A 21,887-nucleotide genomic window follows, 5' to 3' on the forward strand; every position below is an offset into this window, starting at 1 on the left:
AATTCACACGGGAGAGCAACCTTTTTTATGTTCAGTGTGTGGCAAATGTTTCAGTGACAAAGGAAACCTTAATAGACATCAGCGGATTCACACAGGCGAGCAACCCTATTCATGCCCAGTGTGCGGGAAACGTTTCAGTCTCAATGGAAACCTTGTTAAACACCGGAGGATTCACAAAATCTAATACTATTTTTCATGTTTGGACAGTGGGAAACATTCCGTTGAAAAAGATATGGTAACATTTATCTAGTGGGACTGTTTAGTCCAGGGATCCCCAAACTGCAGCCCTCCAGTTGTTACAGAACTACACATCCCATGAGGCATTGGAAGACTCTGACAATCACAGGCATGACTAGGCATGATGGGAATTGTAGTTCCTGAACAACTGGAGGCCGTAGTTTGAAGACCCTTGGAACTTAAGTCTAAAAGAAAATTATGTTTTAAAGGGGTACATCCTGGTAAGTGGAGTCCATTGAGTTAACTTGTCTGCTGCTGCTTGTATTTCTAGGAGATAGGTGGGCAACAAAGGTAGAAAACATGCTGACAATCATGAAAATACATGGGGCAACAAATGGGAAATCCCAACAATACATGGGGCAACAAATGGGAAATCAGATTATACATCGGGCAACAAATGGGAAATCAGATTATGCATGGGGTAACATGAGAAATCATGAAAAAAACATATGGCAACAAATAGGAAATCACGATAATACATGGGGCAATAAATAGGAAATCATGACAAAACATAGAGCAACAAATGGGGAAATTGCGATAATACATGGGGCAACAAAAGGGAAATCACAACAATTAATAAGTGAAACAGATTGGGAAATCACAACAAGACATGGGGCAACAAATGGGAAATCAGGATAATACATGGGTCAACAAATGGGAAATCATGCCAATACATGGGGCAACAAATGGGAAATCAGGATAATACATGGGTCAACAAATGGGAAATCATGCCAATACATGGGGCAACAAATGGGAAATCACGACAATACAGGGGGCAACAAATGGGAAAGCACAACGATACAGGGGGCAACAAATGGGAAATACAACCATACATGGGGCAACAAATTGGAAATCACGACAATACATGGGGCAACAAATGGGAAATCAGATTATACATGGGGCAACAAATGGGAAATCAGATTATACATGGGGCAACAAATGAGAAATCACGAAAAACATATGGAAACAAATGGGAAATCATGACAATACATGGGGCAACAAATGGGAAATCACAACAATTAATAGGTGAAACAGATTGGGGAATCACAACAAGACATGGGGCAACAAATGGGAAAACATGACAAACATGGGGCAACAAATGGGAAATCAAGACAATATTCGGGTCAACAAATGGGAAATCATGACAATACATGGGGCAACAAATGGGAAATTACGACAATACACGGGGCAACAAATGGGAAAGCATGACAATACATGGGGCAACAAAGGGGAAACCAAACAATACATGGGGCAACAAAGGGGAAATCATGATAATACATGGGGCAACAAATGAGAAATCCCGACAATACATGGGGCAACAAGTAGAAAATCATAATAATACATTGAGCAACAAACGAGAAATTACGAAAAAACATATGGAAACAAATGGGAAATCATGATAATACAGGTGGCAACAAATGAGAAATCAGACGATACATGGGGCAACAACTGAAAAATCAGACGATACATGGGGCAACAAATAGGAAATCAGATGATACATGTGGCAAAAAATGGAAAATCACCACAATACATGCGGAAACAAATAGGAAATCACGAAAATACATGGGCCAACAAATGGGAAATCACGACTATACATGGGGTAACAAATGGGAAATCACGACTATATATGGGGTAACAAATGGGAAATAATGACAAAATACGGGGGCAACAAATGGGAAATCACAGCAATACATGGGGCAACAAATTGAAACGCTTGATAATACACGGGCCAACAAATGGGAAATCACGACAATACATGGGGAAACCAGACAATACATGGAGCAACAAATGGGAAATCATGATAATACATGGGGCGACAAATGAGAAATCACGAAAAAACATATGGAAACAAATAGGAAAGCACGACAATACAGGGGGCAACAAATGGGAAAGCACGACGATACAAGGGGCAACAAATGAGAAATTAGACGATACATGGGGCAACAAATGGAAAATCACGACAATACATAGGGAAACAAAAAGGAAATCATGACTATACATGGTGTAACAAATGGGAAATCACAACAAAATATGGGGTAACAAATGGGAAATCACAACAATATATGTGGCAACAACTGGGAAATCACAGCAATACATGGGGCAACAAATGGAAACTCTTGATAATACACAGGACAGCAAATGGGAAATCACGACAACACATGGGGCAACAAAGGGGAAACCAGACAATACGTGGGGCAACAAATGGAAAATCACGATAATACATGGGGCAACAAATGAGAAATCACGACAATACATGGGGCAACAAATAGGAAATCATAATAATACTTTGAGCAACAAATGAGAAATCACGAAAAAAACATATGGAAACAAATGGGAAATCATGATAACACATGGGGCAACAAATGGGAAATCACAACAATGCATAGGGCAACAAAAGGGAAATCGTGACAATACATGGGGCAACAAATGGGAAATTACGATAATACATGGGGCAACAAAAGGCAAATTCACAACAATTAATAAGTGAAATAAATGGGGAATCACAAGACATGGGGCAACAAATGGGAAAACAGGATAATACACGGGGCAACAAAAAGAAAATCATGACAATACACGGGGCAACAAATGGGAAACCACAACAATACATGGGGCAACAAATGGGAAATTACAATACATGGGGCAACATATGGGAAATCACAACGATACATGGGGTAACAAATATGAAATCAGATGATACATTTCGCGACAAATGGGAAATCAGAACAATATATGGGACAACAAATAGGAAATCATGGCAATAAATGGGACAACAAATGGGAATTCACAAAGATACATGGGGCAACAAATGGGAAATCAGGATGGTACATGGGGCAACAAATGGGAAAACACGATGATACATGGACCAACAAATGGGAAATCACGATGATAAATGGGAAAAGCATGACAATACTAGGACAACCATACTACTACTCAGACAGCAAAGGAACAATGGCAAAATATAGGTGAGACAAACAGGAAAGACAAAGAGGAACATCCAATCCAAAGAAGGACTTCTTTATTATTTGTTTCTTCGCTTCATTGCTCATTTTTATTAACTGATAAAACTGGCTTTTTATTGGTCTAGACACTATGTAATTTTATAATAAATTTGATGTATATTTACCTTCAGTTTATACATGATGTGATTGCCTGTAAAAGTTTTATTGTATGTGAGCTAGTGATTATGATTTTCTAAAATGAACCATAAAGCTCCACACTCCTGCGCTCCGTGCTGATTCCTGAGAGAACAACGGTCAGCTGTGTTTCGCGATCGCGGATGCCCAGTAGCAATCGCGGGTACTCAGTAGCAATCGCGGCCGCCAGCCCCATGAGTCAGCTTCCCCACTGGCTAATGGGGACGCGAGCACGCTTCTGGCGGCACGCTCCCGCGAACCACTATACAGTTATGGAGGTTCGCGCAGCCGAGCCAGCCTGCCGCAGTATATCTGCGGTGGGCGGTCGGCAAGTAGTTTACTAAGCAAAGGATTTAATTTATTATTATGAAAGTAGAAATGCTAACATAAAACACTAAACGATACTGCAGAGCATATAAGACAAAACAAGCACAGATAATACTTTACATATGGGAGTCCCCGGTATTCGGTATCTTTCAGCTGCGCTCAAGCGCAAAAGAGAGAAATAATTCTAGCTGGCGACTGCTTTTAAAGTCCACTCAGACACCACCCACATAAACACCCACTGTCTGCTTGTCAAATGACAATCCATCAGAGGCCGTTCTTCCTAATCAACTGGAAGTGTCTCATCTTTCCAGAAAGCATGTTATAGTCCCCACAGGGGGCGCCATCCATCCAATAATCACTGTTTTTGACCCGAGTCATCTTTCAGTAACAGCTGGCCTTTGATGTTGTTATACCCTCCTCAGGAGGTCTTATCTGAGGTTCCTCTACCCCCATACCTCACAACAAGAGGCCTATGCGAGAACATCCTGTGAGGATATGAATTCCTATTTATGACTCCTTGTCATGAATACCCTGCTGGGTATAGTCCTCGAAAGGGGCGCCATTCATCCAAGGATCACGGTTTTTGACCTAGGTAATCTTTCAGTAACAGCTGGCCTTTGATGTTGGTATAACCTCCCCAGGAGGTCTTATCTGAGGCTCCTCTACCCCCCCATACCTCACAACAGGAGGCCTATGCAAGAACATCCTCTGAGGATATGAATTCCCATTTAAGACTCCTTGTCATGAATACCCTGCTGGGTATAGTCTCCACAAGGGGTTCCATCCGTCAAGGAATCACTGTTTTTGACCTGGGTCATCCTTCAGTAACAGCTGGCCTTTGATGTTGGTATAACCTCCCCAGAAGGTCTTATCTGAGGCTCCTCTACCCCCATACCTCACAACAGGAGGCCTATGCGAGAACATCCTGTGAGGATATGAATTTCCATTTATGACTCCTTGTCACGAATACCCTGCTGCGTATAGTCCCCACAAGGGGCGCCATCCATCCAAGAATCACTGTTTTTGACCCGGGTCATCTTTCAGTAACAGCTGGCCTTTCATTTTGGTATAACCTCCCCAGGAGGTCTTATCTGAGGCTCCTCTACCCCATACATCACAATATGAGGCCTATGCGAGAACATCCTGTGAGGATATGAATTCCCATTTATGACTCCTTGTCACAAATACCCAGCTGGGTATAGTCCCCACAAGGGGCGCCATACGTCCAAGAATCACTGTTTTTGGCCTGGGACATCTTTTAGTAACAGCTGGCCTTTGATGTTGGTATACCCTCCCCAGGAGGTCTTATCTGAGGCTCCTCTACCCCCACACCTCACAACAAGAAGCTTATGCAAGAACATCTTGTGAGGATATGAATTCCCATTTATGACTCCTTGTCATGAATACCCTCCTGGGTATAGCTCCCACAAAGGGCGCCATCTGTCAAGGAATCACTGTTTTTGACCCGGGTCATCTTTCAGTAACAGCTGGCCTTTGATGTTGGTATGCCCTCCCCAGGAGGTCTTCTCTAAGGCTCCTCTACCCCCATACCCCACAACAAGAAGCCTATGCGAGAACATCCTGTGAGGATATGAATTCCCATTTATGACTCCATGTCACGAATACCCTACTGGGTATAGTCCCCACAAGGGGCGCCATACGTCCAAGAATCACTGTTTTTGGCCTGGGACATCTTTTAGCAACAGCTGGCGTTTGATGTTGGTATGACCTCCCTAGGAGGTCTTATCTGAGGCTCTTCTACCCCCATATCTCACAACAGGAGGCCTATGCGAGAACATCCTGAGAAGATATGAATTCCCATTTATGACTCCTTGTTACGAATACCCTGCTGGGTAACCTTGCTTCCAGGCCAGGTGTAATCAGGTTTCAATCCAGAAACATCTGATATTAGAACAAGAAAAACATGCTGCCTTCCACCAGGGTTATACGGGATGATGGGTTTATAATGTTTGTTTGCAATAATACACCCAACATCACAAGGAACCAGCTGAGGGAAAAAAAATGAAACGTAACGTAGGATGCAGGTATTGAAATCACCACTTTGGTAGCGATCTGACGTAATGTGAATGGGCCACACAGATAGGAAGTGATGTAGGGTAAAGACAGGAAGTGATGTAAGTTAAAGACAGGAAGTGATGTATATTAAAGACAGGAAGTTATGTAAGGTAAGAAAAGAACACTATAAAAGGTGGAGAAAGAAAGTTTTGGGACCAATGAGAGTCGGGAGGAAGTAGAGAGGAGACATTGCTGGATTTGGCAGCAGAGGAGGTAATAAGATATTATTTTATATTTACACCCAGAAACCGCCCCATCATAGTCTCCTCCCACCCATCTTCCTCCTTAGTCACTGTGACTTACAGTATTTTATCTCCAGCAGATGCTGTTATCCACACTTTTTCCAGCAGAGAGACCCACCAGGGGTCTCCAAACTATGGTCCTCCAGTGGTTCAGGAACGACAATTTCCATCATGCCTAGCCATGTCTGTGAATTTCAGAGTTTTACAATGTCTCATGGGACATGCAGTTCCGCAACAGCTGGAGGGCCGTAATTTGGAGACCCCTGCCCTACAGCCTTCCCATTTGGCCATCGCTTTACACAGCCATCTGCACTCCAGATCCATTCAGACCTCAGATGATCACGGTGCCCGGCAGGGTTGCCACCTTATCCCTTTAAACCCGAACACGTATTAATTACACAGGTTCTGTGGCTGGTTAAAGTGGTAATTAAACTTGGTGCCTTATCTGCATTAAATTAACCACAGAACCTGTGTAATTAATATGGTTTTGGGTTTAAAATGGATCAGCTCTCGGCAGGCATATATAGAGAGGTCTTCTACCCTAGACTTCCCATACCGAGATATGTGAAATGTTATTAGACCCCGGAAGAGTATGACAAGGAAGTCCTGGAACCTTCTCACTCTCTGAATCTGCCGACCCGGTGTAGTAAAATTTAGTCGGACCCGCGAAAATTCCGGACCCTCGTCACTTCCGGGGACGCTCCGTCACCACCAGCTGCAGCGAGCCCCGGTGCGCATGCGCACAAGGCATTTTCAAGGTCCGACGAAATTCCAAGACTTACGAACAGCTGACTGAGAGGAACACCGTAGCGGGAAAATGTTACAACACCGCCGTGCAGAGCTGACTTATAGGAGGCGGGAAGGAAGTGAATACTCATACTAAATAGTCATGATAAAAAATGTTTAGTATTTCTTCTTCTTATTTTTTTTTTATCATTACTATTTAGTATGAGTATTCACTTCCTTCCCGCCTCCTCTAAGTCAGCTCTGCAACATGTTCCTTGCTCGATGACGTGGCGGTGTTGTAACATTATCCCGCAGCGGCCTGTGCGTCCCACCTCAGCCCCTCCTCCTCTCAGTCAGCTGTTCGTAAGTCTTAGAATTTCATCTGACCTTTAAAATGCCTTGTGCGCATGCGCACCGGGGCTCGCATCAGCTGGGTTATGATGTAGTCTCATCGGATGTGACGAGGGTCCGGAATTTTCATGGGTCCGACGAAATTTTAGAACACCGGCACTGTGACCATTGGAGTGATGGTGGGTGTGGATGGTGAATTTCATTACTCAATTCATACGAGACTAGAACCGGGATCAGTAAGCGAGCCGCAACCAAGTCCCATTCGCCTCACCCCTTGAGACATTATCCAGTAACAGACAAGGGATGTGTCTGGATGGTTACTGTATCATTGTGTGTGTGCCAGGTTCTTGGTGCTAGGAGGGGGGAGGGAGCATTTTCAAGACTGGTTAGGCTTTAGCTATAATTCTACTTTGAGGATGCCTGATCTACAAGGTGAGGTTTAAATTACGGCCCTCCAGCTGTTGCAGAACTACACATCCCATGAGACATTGTAAAACTCTGACATTCACAGACATGACTAGGCATGATGGGAATTGTAGTTACTGAACAGCTGGAGGGCCATAGTTTGAAGACCCCTGCGTTAGATCATCTACCTGCTGACCGGGATGGTGAGGAGGATTCTGGGAGGGTCACATGACATCAGTATTTTTTGTAAATAAAACACATCCATGACCAGAGAGGTAAGGAGGATCATGGGAGGTCACATGACATTTAGTGCTCTTTCAATGCAGAACGTCCCTCCGGTGAAGTCTGGTGACAAATTATCCATCACAGTGCCTTCACCTCATTTCCTGAAACCCAAGAAAAACAATGAGACAAAGATTGTAGAAGTCACCAACAAGATCATTGAGCTGCTGACAGGAGAGGTGAGCAGTGCCGGGAATTCTGGGACATTATCCAGTAACAGACAAGGGATGTGTCTGGATGGTGACTGTATCATTGTGTGTGTCAGGTTCCTATAAGGTGTCAGGATGTCACTGTCTATTTCTCCATGGAGGAGTGGGAGTATTTAGAAGGACACAAGGATCTCTACAAGGACGTCATGATGGAGAATCAGCCGCCCCTCACATCACCGGGTAAGAGGAGACTTTATTGTAAAGGAGAGAGCAGTACGGAGGATCCACCTAGATCCCCCATCATCTGATAAACACATAGAAACAATGTATTCAGTCAGTGTGTGTGTTTCCTACAGATGGATCCAGTAATGGAAACCCACCAGAGAGATGTCCCCGTCCTCCGTATTCCCGGGATTCCACACAGGAAGGTCACACCATCTCACGTAAAGTTAAAGAAGAGATAAAAAAGGAGGATGATGAGGTTGATGTGATGAAGGATTTCTCAGGACACAGAGATTCCTTCAAGGATGTCAAGAGGGAGCCATTCAGCGACACAAACCCACCAGAGAGATCTCCTCATCCGGACTATTCCCAGGCTTCCAAACAGGAGAATCTCACCATTTGTCACCATTATCAGGTAAATGAAAAGTATTCTAATGTCTCGTACACATGCAACGATTATCGGCCGACCGATTGTCCAACTTTTGTCCAAGTTGTGTTTTGTTGGTTGGAATGTGCCTAGACTGCACACGAATTTTCTCGGCCAACAAAAATCTACTTCAGAAGTGATGTCATGTGCTGGTTTACTTTCCGTGTGTTTTTTCTTCTTTGAGCATGCCCAGTCTTGCTCATCAGATTTTTGTCTGCCGAAATCTGTACTGACTGACGGAAAATCGGCCATTGTGTTGACGGCCAACAAAAATTTTATAGCCTGCACACCAGATTTTTTCGGCCGAAAAGTCAGAGTCGGTTGTCGAAAGCATCATACTAACAAGCCGAAAATCGGCTTGTTAGCCTGCACACCAGATTTTATTCGGCCGAAAAGTCAGAGTCGGTTGTCGAAAGCATCATACTAACAACCTGAAAATCGGCCGATTGGACGTTGGCTGAAAATTCACGGCCAACTATCGTTGCGTGTGTACGAGGCTTTAGTCATCAGGAGGATGTATTTTATCTTTGAAAGCTGGATGATGCTTGAAAATCCTATAAGGATTGTTTGTAAATCCTCTTTGTTAAATAACCACTTCAGCTCCGGAAAATTTAGCCCCCCTCCCCCCCCCCCATTCTCTATCAGGCCATTTTTTTGGGTATTAGGCATTGCGTAACTGTAACTGGTAATTGTAACGCTGAACCTAAACAAAATTTATATAATTTTTTGTCCCCCACACAAATAGAGCTTTCCTTTTGGTTGTATTTGATCACCATTGTTTTTTTTTTTTTTTTTGCAATATAAACAACAAAAGACCGAAATTAAAAAAAAAAAAAAAAAAACATTTTTTACTTTGTTACTGGATCAGTACAGTGAATGCAAATGAAGGCTTCCACCACACCTCGTGACCCCTAAAGCCCCGTACACACGTACCGATTGTCGGCCGTAAATATTCGGCCGACGACCGATCGTAGGCTTGTTAGTATGATGCTTCCGACAGCGCACTTTCGGCCGAAAAGAATCTGTCGTATAGGCATTAAAATTTTTATTGGCCAACACCAGAACGGCCGATTGTTCGCCAGTCAGTACAGAATTCAGCCGACAATCAGCAGATTTGCAAGACTGGGCATGCTCAGAAAAGAAAAAACACACGGAAAGTTAACCATCACATGACATCACTTCTGCAGTCGGCTGCTGTTGGCCGACAAAATTAGTGTGCAGTCTTTTGCAGTTTTCAACAGACACGACAGCCCTGGAGAAAACGATCGGTACGTGTGTACGGGGCTTTAGGCAATGCTCACTCACCAGACATGTATGATAAAAACAGCCTTTATATCGTCAGACCAAACCAGGTAAGGGCAAATCCAAACTGCTGAATCTCGATATCTCCCCATTCACAGACCAGAGAAAGGCACATAATCCATATTCGGCTCGTCCAATAAATGTGTGTAGAGTGAAATATAAAACATAAAGGGCTCATAGGGTAGTAGTTCAAAACAATTTATTGACTAATCAACCCACAGAATCCCCCACTGTATGCACTCACATGAAACAAACTAACAAAAGGCACGTAATACAATGTATCCGATAACAGCAGCAGTGGCGCTGCCGGGAAGCTCACCGCTCCTCTCCAGCTCGTCAGCCTAGGGAGGAAGTACGGGTATGTTCTCTGCAGCTCGTCACAATGCTAAGTGGGGGTGGCCGCACGCTCACGCCCTGACATGTTTCGTCATCAAACGGACTTCTACCGAGGGTTTATAGAGTAGCAGCTTTATGCATATATGCACTTTTCTATTATCTCCTAAGCGCGGGGTGATTGTGGTATTAATTTGTTAATTTGGTCATTTATTATCTCAGTCCTTTGATTTCTTTGTGGACAAACGTACAAAATCTGCGGGGGATGAAATTTCCCCACTGAACTTTTTCCACGTGTTTTACGACATAACCTTTTGGGCTTTAGAGTGAAGAACTGAAATTTGAGATTAAAGAGGAAGAAGAGACGTTGGTGAGTGGAGATCGGCAGTCTATGGAGGAGGGGGGTCCTCTCTATTCCCGGGATTCCACACAGGAAGATCACCTCTCGAGAGACAATGATCAGGTAGATGGATGATAAATGAACTGTGAGATGACATTTGTAACCTCTTGTTTGCTGTAGCTTTTTCCAGATGTTATATTCTATCTTCTTTGGGGTTTAGGGTGAAGAACTGAAATACATCAAAGTTGAAGTTATAGAAGAAGAAGAGACATTGGTGAGTGGAGATCAGCAGTCTATGGAGGAGGGGGAGATGATTATGAAAAGTAAACCGGAGGAATCTTCTCTACTTCTAGACACAAGTAAGTCGTAAACTTCACATTTTCATGACCAGTGTAGAATAGATGTCCCCAACCTTATACCCTGGCTGAAAGGCCAAACTCTACCCCACCCCAAAAATACATCAAAGTTGAAGTTATAGAGGAAGAAGAAGAGCTTTTAGGGAGCAGAGCTCGGGAGTCTATGGAGGAGGGGGAGATGATTATGAAAAGTAAACCGGAGGAATTTTCTCTTATAGACACAAGTAAGGCCCCTTTCACACATAGTCTGTTCAGTTCATCAGTTCAGTCACGTCAAATGTATCAGTTTTTCATCCGTTTTTTATCAGTTGTCATCCATTTTTCATCAGTTGTCATCCATTTTTCATCAGTTGTCATCCGTTTTTCATCAGCTGTCATCCGTTTTTCATCAGCTGTCATCCGTTTTTCATCAGTTGTCATCCGTTTTTCATCAGTTGTTATCCGTTTTTCATCAGTTGTTATCCGTTTTTCGTCAGTTGTTATCCGTTTTTCGTCAGTTGTTATCCGTTTTTCATCCGTTTTTCATCCGTTTTTCATCCGTTGTCGTCCGTTTTTCATCCGTTGACATACGTTTTTTCGTCCGATCGTTTTTTTTGACGGATAAAAAATAGGGCATTCATCCGTTCAAAAAAACGGACATTGACGGAAGCGGATGAAAACGGATGTTAACGGATGATCATCCGTTGTCGTCCGTTTTTACATAGAGATACATTGATGTCCGTTTTTCATCCAACGGATGGATGAAAAACGGACAGCATGTGTGAAAGGGCTCTAAGTCGTAAACTTCACATTTTCATGACCAGTGTAGAATAGATGTCCCCAACCTTATACCCTGGCTGAAAGGCCAAATTCTACCCCACCCCAAAAACACCTCACATCTTTACCTCAATAAATGAGACCACACAACGAGTGGAGTAAAAATTGTCCAGAACAGCCTTTTATTAACAATTTTAACGTAAATTAACTTAAAGCTGGTTCCTGACATGCTCCCCCGAGCGAGCCAACTATGAGTCTATTTCACTCCCTTGAGTTTCACACCGCAGTCTGGATGTTTTGGTTAAAGCTTGTTGTTATATATTGTCCATTGTACACCTTTTATTAAACAATTTCTACACATTACCAGAGGGTGTTGTATCATCCTTGATTCTGTGGGCTGTTCACCACATCAACCCTTTTTTTGGTTCATCTAGCGCTACTATGGGTTTATTTTTGGTTCTCTTGTAAGGTGGATGAGCCTGGCAGCAGCGTTCATGGTAGACTGAAGGGGTGAAAGCCTATGTAAAGGTAGGCCAATGCGGGGGGAGTTGCAGTAATCGAGATGAGAGATGACCAGGGAGTGGATTAGAAGCTTTGTGGTGTCGTTGGTTAGGAAGGAGCGTTATCTTGGAGATGTTACGGAAGGTTGAGGCAGCAAGCTTTGGACAGTGACTGGATGTGGGGGTCGAAAAGGATAGTTCAGAGTCCAGGATTACACCTAGAACCTTGGCATGGGGTTGATATTCCTTTGATGTTCCTCTGGGTTGATAGTTGAGCCGTTGATTCAACTTTAACCACTTGCCAACCGCCGCCCGACTATATACGGCGGCGGTCAGCCCCTCCCAGGCAAAGTGACGTACCGGTATGTCACTAGCCTGGGAGCGAATAGGGGGCGAGCGCACGCTGCCGGAGGCGCGCCCCCGCTTGTACCCGAAGAAGCCGGCGCGTGTGACCGGCGGACCCGATGTCCGCCGGTCACTCGCGATCGTCGGGTAGAGAGGGAGAAAGGCAGGCGGCTAATGTAAACAAAGCCGCCTGTCATTCTCCCCTGTGTAAAAGCACTGATCACTCGGTCCTGCTATGTAGGACCGTTGATCTGTGCTGTTACACACACAGCCGCATCCAATGACAGTAAGAAACACGCCCCTAGGGACACACTTAACCCCTCCCTCTCCAATAAAGTTAACCCCTTCCCTGCCAGTGTAATTTTACAGTAACAGTGCATATGTATAGCACTGATTACTGCAGTAATGTCATTGGTAACCCCAAAAGTGTCAAAAATGTCAGTCAAGGGTCCGATCTGTCCGCCGCAATGTCGCAGTCCCGCAAAAAAAAAATCGCAGATCGCCGTCATTACGTGTTAAAAAAAAAACAATAAAAATGACAAAAATTTTTCCCTTAGTTAGTAAACGCAATAACTTTTGCGCAAACCAATCAAAATACGCTTATTGTGATTTTTTTTTTACCAAACATATGTAGCAGAAAACAAGTTGGCCTAAAATGTTAAAAAAAGTTTGATTTTTACTTTTTTTTTTGGGGGGGGAATTTCATATAAAAAAATGTGAAAAATATTGTTATTTTTGCAAAATTGTCGCTCTTTTTTTGTTTATAGCGCATGATCAAAAGATCGCACAGGTGATCAAATACCACCAAAAGAAAGCTCTGTTTGTGGGAAAAAAAGGACGTCAAATTAGTTTGGGTACAGCGTCGCACGACCGTGCAATTGTCCGTTAAAGTCACGCAGTGCCGAATCGCAAAATAGGCCCTGGTCAGGAAGGGGGAAAAATCTTCCCCTGTATGAGGGTCGTATATGGACTCAATGTGAAGACTTTTCTGATTGATTTTGGAGGGAGAACAGGAGCCCAACTGTGAGATCGGCATTTCTACTGACGGGGAGGAGGGGCTAAAACTCCAGTTATTTGTGACCAACTGACATTTTTTTACATTTCTTTCCAACAGATGGATGTGATGTCGGGAATTCCTCGGAGAGACATCTTCTATTATCTGCTGATTGTAAGTCAGAAGATAATGTCATCACACAGGATCCTCCAGGAGGAAATCCAAATACACAAAATATCCATCACAGACCTTCCTGTCCGGAGACATCAATGGATCCCTCTGATCAGGGGGAATCTTCTCACCAATCACATACTATAATTGCAAATATCCATTTAGGATCTCACACTGCAGATAGATCAACAGATCCTTCTAATCCCAAGGAATCTTCCTTACCCCGTGAAGGAGCTCACCGAGGTGACAATCTATTCTCATGTTCAGAGTGCGGGAAATGTTTTTCCCACAAGGGAGCACTTATTGAGCACCACCAGAAAACTCACACGAGTGAGCGCCCTTTCCCGTGTTCAGAGTGCGGAAAATGTTTCAAACATAAGCGCAACTTTCTTACGCACCTGAAAATTCACACGGGCGAGCGCCCCCATTCATGTTTAGAGTGTGGGAAATCTTTCATTTGTAAAGGAGACCTTGTTAAGCACCAGAGAATTCACACAGGTGAGCAACCATACTCCTGTTTAGAGTGCGGGAAATCTTTCACTCTGAAAGGAAACCTTGATAAACACCAGAGAATTCACACAGGTGAACGCCCCAATTCGTGGTCAGAGAACGGGAAATCTTTCACTCAGAAAGGCGGCCCTTTTGGACACCAGAGAAGTCACACGAGCGAGCTCTCTTATTCGTGTTCAGAGTGCGGGAAATGTTTCACTCAGAAATGTAACCTCGATAAACACCGGAGAATTCACACGGGTGAGCGTCCCTTTTCGTGTTCACAGTGCGGGAAGTCTTTCACTCAGAAGGGAGACCTTGAAAAACATCTGAGAACTCACACGGGTGAGCGTCCCTATTCGTGTTCAGAGTGCGGGAAATCTTTCACTGAGAAAAAGGTACTTCTGAAACACCAGAGAATTCACACGGGTGAGCGTCCTTATTCGTGTTCAGAGTGCGGAAAATGTTTCCCTAAGAAAGAGAACCTAGATGATCACCAGAGAAAACACACGGGTGAACATTCATGTTCGGAGTGCGGGAAGTCTTTCACTAAAAAAGCAAGCCTTGTGAGACACAAGATAATTCACACGGGGGAGCGTCCTTATTCGTGTTCAGTGTGTGGGAAATCCTATACACAGAAAGGACACCTAAATGAACACCTGAGAATTCACACCGGTTAGTGTCCTTAGTCATGCACTGAGTGCGGGAAAGATTCATGTACTGAGTGCGGGAAATCTTTCAATCAGAAAGGAGACCTTGCTAAACATCAGAGAACACACACCGCACATTCAGACTGTGGGAAATATTTTACTGATATGAGGGAAGGCACTTGCCCATTCTTTTGACAAATGTTCGATGGTTTTTATTGGTGGAACTTATTAACCCTTAACACAACTGTAGGAAGAAAACCTTTCCTTTATAAAGAGGTGTGTCCTGGCAAAAGTGATATTAAATTTTTAAGTGGCGTTTGATGAGTCGAGTCTTCTCTTGTCTTCTTGTATTTCTTGGAGTCTCCAATGGTTGGATGTGCCTGCTACAGTTTCTACCCTCCACCACGTGGTATCCCCGTTCCTCGTTTTTCATTTTGCATACTCAACACCAGGGTTTCTCAACCAGGGTTCCTCCTGAGGGGTTCCTTGAGCAATGGGCAATTTCTGCCTCTCAGATAAGTTCCCAATGACACCATTGTTTCTTTTAGCTATCTGTAAGGGGGGTAATTCTTACTAATGATGCAAGAGTAAGGAACATTCTTCCCACTGACTGTCACACTAATGTAGGGGTTCTCAACAAGGATTCTGTGGAACCCTAGGGTTCCTCCTGAGGTTACTAGGGTTTCCTTGAGAAATGGGCAAATTCTGCCTCTCAGATAAGTTCCCAATGACGCCCTTGTTCCTTTTAGCTATCTCTAAGGGAGGTAATTCTTACCAATGAAAAGAGGACGATAAGGGGGGGGGGGGGTAATTCTTCCCAATGATGACAAGAGTAAGGAGCATTCTTCCCACTGACTGTCACACTAATGCAGGGTTTCTCAACCAGGGTTCCTCCTGAGGTTGCTAGGGATTCCTTGAGCAATAGGCAATTTCTGCCTCTCAGATGAGTTCCCAATGACACCATTGTTCCTTTTAGCTATCTCTAAGGGGGGTAATTCTTCCCAATGATGACAAGAGTAAGGAGCATTCTTCCCACTGACTGCCACACTAATGTGTCATGAGTTGTAGCTCTTTATTTTTTAGAAGGGGTTCCCCGAGACCAGAAATTTATTTCAAGGGTTCCTCTGTGTTGAAAAGGTTGGGAAAGGTTGCTAGGGATTACTTGAGCAATAGGCAATTTCTGCCTCTCAAGTTCCCAATGACACCATTGTTCCTTTTAGCTATCTGTTAGGGGGGTAATTCTCCCCAATGATAAGAGTAAGGAGCATTCTTCCCACTGATTGTCACACTAATGCAGGGTTTCTCAACCAGGGTTCCTCCTGAGGTTGCTAGGGGTTCCTTGAGCAATTGGCAATTTCTGCCTCTCAGATAAGTTCCCAATGACACCATTGTTCATTTTAGCTATCTCTAAGGGGGGTAATTCTTCCCAAAGATGACAAGAGTAAGGAGCGTTCTTCTCACCGACTGTGACACTAATGTAGGGTTTCTCAACCAGGGTTCCTCCTGAGGTTGCTAGGGGTTCCTTGAGCAATGGGCAATTTCTGCCTCTCAGATAAGTTCTCAATGACACCATTGTTCCTTTTAGCTATCTCTAAGGGAGGTAATTCTTCCCAATGATGACAAGAGTAAGGAGCATTCTTCCCACCGACTGTCATACTAATGTGTCATGAGTTGTAGATCTTTATTTTTTAGAAGGGGTTCCCCGAGACCAGAAATTTATTTCAAGGGTTCCTCTGGGTTTAAAAGGTTGGGAAAGGCTGGTCTAACCCCTTCGCGCATAAGGGTAAAACAAATGTTAATGCCTAAGCACCATTTTGCAACTTTGACATGTTACTATAACCGTACATATCGTCACAACTACTTTGTGTGGAGTATACCGCGTTTTGTTTTCCCCAAGACAAATTGGGCTTTCGTTTGGTGGTAAATGGTAATGGATATCTCCTAAATTTTTTATTTTTTTTTTTTATTATCAAAAGAAAACTGGCTCAAAATCGTTTAAAAAATCTTTTTTTTTTTAATTTTAGCTGTATATTTTTTGTTACTACCATACCCTACCACCAAAAACAACCCAAAATAAATTCTGCTCTTGATGATCGCAGCGACACCACATAAGTGTATGTTCGTTGTTGTTTGTGCCCGTAGTACAGCCCAGAAGCAATAACAGCCATTTTGCTTCTTTTTCTTTCTTTGTCCTACCTCAAACACACTGATACTAATTAAAAAATAAAAATAATTTGTTTGTTCCTGTAGTACAGCCCAGAAGCAATAGTGTGCATTTTTATTTTTTTCATTTTTTGTCCTACCTAAAACTCACTGACACTAATAAAAAAAATCCTGCCCAAAATATACTGACCCTGTTCTTTGACCCAACCACTAACCCTGGCACTGACCTAGATCAAACCTTGAGCTAGGTATTTTTTATTTATTTATTTTTATTTTATTTTTTTTACACACACATTTTTTTGTTCTCTCTGCAAGGAGAGCCAGCGATACAATGGGGGTTTATCTACTAAAGGCGAATCCACTCTGCACTACACGTGTACTTGGAAGTGCGTTTGGAAGTGCAGTCGCTGTAGATCTGTAGAGGGGACATGCAAGAAAAATAAAAAGCAGCATATTTGCTTGCACATGATTGGATGATAGAAATCAGCAGAGCTTCCCCTCATTTCACATCTTCCCCTCAGATCTACAGTGACTGCATTTCCAAATGCACTTCCAATGTGTACTTCCAAATGCACTTCCAAGTGTACTTCCAAATGCACTTCCAAGGGTACTTCCAAGTGAACTTCCAAGTGTACTTCCAAATGCACTTCCAAGTGTACTTCCAAATGCACTTCCAAGGGTACTTCCAAATGCACTTCCAAGCGTAATTCCAAATGCACATCCAAGTGTACTTCCAAATGCACTTCCAAGCATACTTCCAAGTGTACTTCCAAATGCACTTCCAAGCGTACTTCCAAATGCACTTCCAAGCGCACTTCCGAATGCACTTCCAAGCGTACTTCCAAATGCACTTCCAAGCGTACTTCCAAATGCACTTCCAAGTGTACTTCCAAATGCACTTCCAAGGGTACTTCCAAATGCACTTCCAAGCATACTTCCAAATGCACATCCAAGTGTACTTCCAAATGCACTTCCAAGCATACTTCCAAGTGCACTTCCAAATGCACTTCATAGTGTACTTCCAAATGCACTTCCAAGTGTACTTCCACATGCACTTCCAAATGCACTTCTAAATGTACTTCCAAGCGTATTTCCAAATGCACTTCCAAATGTACTTCCAAATGCACTTCCAAGCGTACTTCCAAATGCACTTCCAAGCGTACTTCCAAATGCACTTCCAAGCATATTATCAAGTGCACTTCCAAGCGTACTTCCAAATGCACTTCCAAGCGCACTTCCGAATGCACTTCCAAGCGTACTTCCAAATGCACTTCCAAGTGCACTTCCAAGCACACTTCCAAATTCACTTCCAAGCGTACAGTAAACCCCCCTCCATTGCGGGGGTTACGTTCCGGACCCAGCCGCGAAAAGTGAAATTCCGCGAAATAGAAAAACCCTATTAAAATGCATTGTAGGCATGATTTTTTTACTGTCACTGTACGTGTAGAAGCATTTTAAGGTCTTTAAACACACTTTAAAACAATAGAAACTCATTTAAACACATAAAAGATACTTAGAGACAGAGCAAGAGCTATGAAAAACACAAAAATATTTCATTTTTAATGATTTATATAGTAAAATAACATTACAAAAAAAAACGCGAATTACCGGGACCGCAAAAACTGAACCGCGATGTAGCGGGGGATTATTGTACTTCCAAATGCACTTCCAAGCACACTTCCAAATGCACTTCCAAGCGCACTTCCAAATGCACTTCATAGTGTACTTCCAAATGCACTTCCAAGTGTACTTCCACATGCACTTCCAAATGCACTTCTAAATGTACTTCCAAGCGTACTTCCAAATGCACTTCCAAGCGTACTTCCAAATGCACTTCCAAGCATATTATCAAGTGCACTTCCAAATGCACTTTCAAATGCACTTCCAAGCGTACTTCCAAATGCACTTCCAAGCGCACTTCCGAATGCACTTCCAAGCGCACTTCTAAGCGTACTTCCAAATGCACTTCCAAGCGCACTTCCAAATGCACTTCCAAGCGTACTTCCAAATTCACTTCCAAGCGTACTTCCAAATGCACTTCCAAGTGCACTTCCAAGCACACTTCCAAATGCACTTCCAAGCGTACTTCCAAATTCACTTCCAAGCGTACAGTAAACCCCCCTCCATTGCGGGGGTTACGTTCCGGACCCAGCCGCGAAAAGTGAAATTCCGCGAAATAGAAAAACCCTATTAAAATGCATTGTAGGCATGATTATTTTACTGTCACTGTACGTGTAGAAGCATTTTAAGGTCTTTAAACACACTTTTAAAACAATAGAAACTCATTTAAACACATAAAAGATACTTAGAGACAGAGCAAGAGCTATGAAAAACACAAAAATCTTTCATTTTTAATGATTTATATAGTAAAATAACATTACAAAAAAAAACGCGAATTACCGGGACCGCAAAAACTGAACCGCGATGTAGCGGGGGATTATTGTACTTCCAAATGCACTTCCAAGCACACTTCCAAATGCACTTCCAAGCGCACTTCCAAATGCACTTCCAAGTGCACTTCCAAATGCACTTCCAAACGTACTTCCAAGTGCACTTCCAAATGCACTTCCAAGTGCACTTGCAGTGCACAGTGGATTTGCCTTCAGTAAATCAACCCCAATGTATCTCTTTCCTCCATTCACAGAGAGACATACACAGGGGTGGACTTCACAGTGACTGACCAGTATGGCAGCTAATCAGAGGCTACCACAATGATCAGGTGACCTGAAATGGGGGAGTTCCGGTTCCCGATCGTTTTTACGGGGCCCGGGGCTTTCTGTGATGCCCCAGTCTCTGTGCTGGGAGCGCGCTGTTCAGTGCAGTACCATCTGATGTGCCATGGATGGGAGTCCACATCTATCGGGAACAAGCTGACCAGAATTAATGTGGCTGTAATAGGCTGCATTGGAGGCACAGGACTCAGAGGTGACTCACAGAACTATTGGTTCCTTGAGGGACACAGAAAACTTGGGCCTTGGACTGGCAGGTTTCAATCTCAAACTGGGTGAAAACCCGGGATATGCATCAAAGCACATAAGGAGACATCGGTTACACATTTGGAGAAACAGGACATGTGCCTACATATTCAGTGGAGGTGATTACCCTAAAAAGGTAGGTCTACAAAGCTGCCTGGTTTTCAACTAAGCAACCCCAAGGAGCGATGGAGTGTTATGGCTACAGGTTGCGGCCCTCTTATTCACCTAGGCAGCTTCCGACAGGAAGCTCCGGCCTTTTAGATCAGGGGTCTTCAAACCATGGCCCTCCAGTTGTTCGGGAACTACAATTCCCATCATGCTTAGACATGTCTGTGGATGTCAGAGTTTTACAATGCCTCATGGGATGTGTAGTTCTGCAACAGCTGGAGGACCATAGTTTGAGGATCCCTGCTTTAGAGGCAAAAGGATCTCAAAGTGCACAAGGGGAGCTAGAGTCTCTTGATGTACAGGATTGAAAATGGAAGCACTAAGGTATTGGCATCAGAGGAACACAAGATGAGTCTCCTAGATTGGTAGCCTGGAAACCGGCAGCCATATGCACAGAAGAAGACCCAGTGCTAGAGTGAGGAGCAGATGAGTGGCATAGTTTAGGGTTCTCCTTTTTTGTTCTACTCCCTAAAGATCGCTCTTTGAGATGTTGGCCATGTGTTGGGTGTCGAAGGATGTTAAAGAATAACGTTCAAACTAACCCCTCGCTGATGGTATTGTATTATGGATAATAATATTCCTGTACCTCTCAGCATAAACGTGTCATCAATGTTTGCCAAATAACTGTGTAAAATGCAACCCAACCCTGGAACGACCTGCTAGTTTTCTTCTTGCCTCTGGTAGATATTCATCCACGTACAATTCCCAAGCTTATCAGTGGAAAATTGCCTTCTATAAAAGCTAAATATTTCCACTTTTTGGTCCAAAGCATCTGCCGCCATTGTTACGTAGCCCTGTCTTTGTGTTATCCTGCGTTAATGAGTCTTTTGGCTTTGGCGGAATGGTGTCTTGGTTGCCCCCCTTTAGAATTTTCATTATATTTCTTCATTCTTTTGGTTTTATCCCAAGCGTGATAGCTGCAACAAAATTAGAGATTACGGCAAGAACCCGCTGTCAGAGTATTGGAATTGGAAAACAATGTAGGCTGCAGTAAATATATACTCCACAACGTGGTGACCTCATTATTGTCATTGAAATTCCCAGACAGGAAGTGATCTAAACTAGACAGGAAGTGATGTCACATATCAATAGGAAGTGTCTGATTAGACGTGAGTTTGTAGGAAGTAGAGAGGAGACATTGCTGGAACTGGCAGCAGAGGAGGTAATAAGATATTATTTTATATTTACACCCGTTATGGTTTGTAGACCAGATACATACTAAATATAGAACCGTTTATCCAACTGTCCATCCAGAGCCTCTGGTTTATAGACCAGATACATCCTAAATATAGAACCGTTTATCCAACTGTCCATCCAGAGCCTCTGGTTTATAGACCGGATACATCCTAAATATAGAGCCATTTATCCAACTGTCCATCCAGAGCCTCTGGTTTATAGACCGGATACATCCTAAATATAGAACCATTTATCCAACTGTCTATCCAGAGCCTCTGGTTTATAGACCGACTACATCCTAAATATAGAGCCATTTATCCAACTGTCCATCCAAAACCTCTGGTTTATAGACCGGATACATCCTAAATATAGAGCCATTTATCCAACTGTCCATCCAGAGCCTCTGGTTTATAGACCGGATACATCCTAAATATAGAACCATTTATCCAACTGTCTATCCAGAGCCTCTGGTTTATAGACCGACTACATCCTAAATATAGAGCCATTTATCCAACTGTCCATCCAAAACCTCTGGTTTATAGACCGGATACATCCTAAATATAGAGCCATTTATCTAACTGTCCATCCAGA

General features: G+C 43.3%; 3 protein-coding genes across 3 annotated transcripts in view; all 3 read left to right on the forward strand.

The window, feature by feature from the left end:
• LOC309562669 (uncharacterized protein) overlaps nt 1–14,844 on the forward strand; it is a gene marked incomplete at both ends in the record, with an annotated part of 115,231 nt that extends 100,387 nt beyond the window's left edge. Inside the window, one exon of the mRNA XM_082266947.1 lies at nt 14,512–14,844. Within this exon, the coding sequence (XP_082123073.1) occupies nt 14,512–14,844 (333 nt within the window). The remainder of the gene's footprint in view (nt 1–14,511) is intronic.
• Nucleotides 1–21,887, forward strand: part of LOC309564412 (uncharacterized protein) — a 1,531,146-nt gene that overhangs the window by 1,264,893 nt on the left and 244,366 nt on the right.
• Nucleotides 1–21,887, forward strand: part of LOC309563458 (uncharacterized protein) — a 223,901-nt gene that overhangs the window by 171,809 nt on the left and 30,205 nt on the right. The gene's annotated exons all lie outside the window — the stretch shown is intronic.

Source organism: Pelophylax lessonae, assembly GCF_965119305.1.
Source record: "Pelophylax lessonae genome assembly, chromosome: 9".
In the NCBI taxonomy this organism is placed as follows: domain Eukaryota; kingdom Metazoa; phylum Chordata; class Amphibia; order Anura; family Ranidae; genus Pelophylax; species Pelophylax lessonae.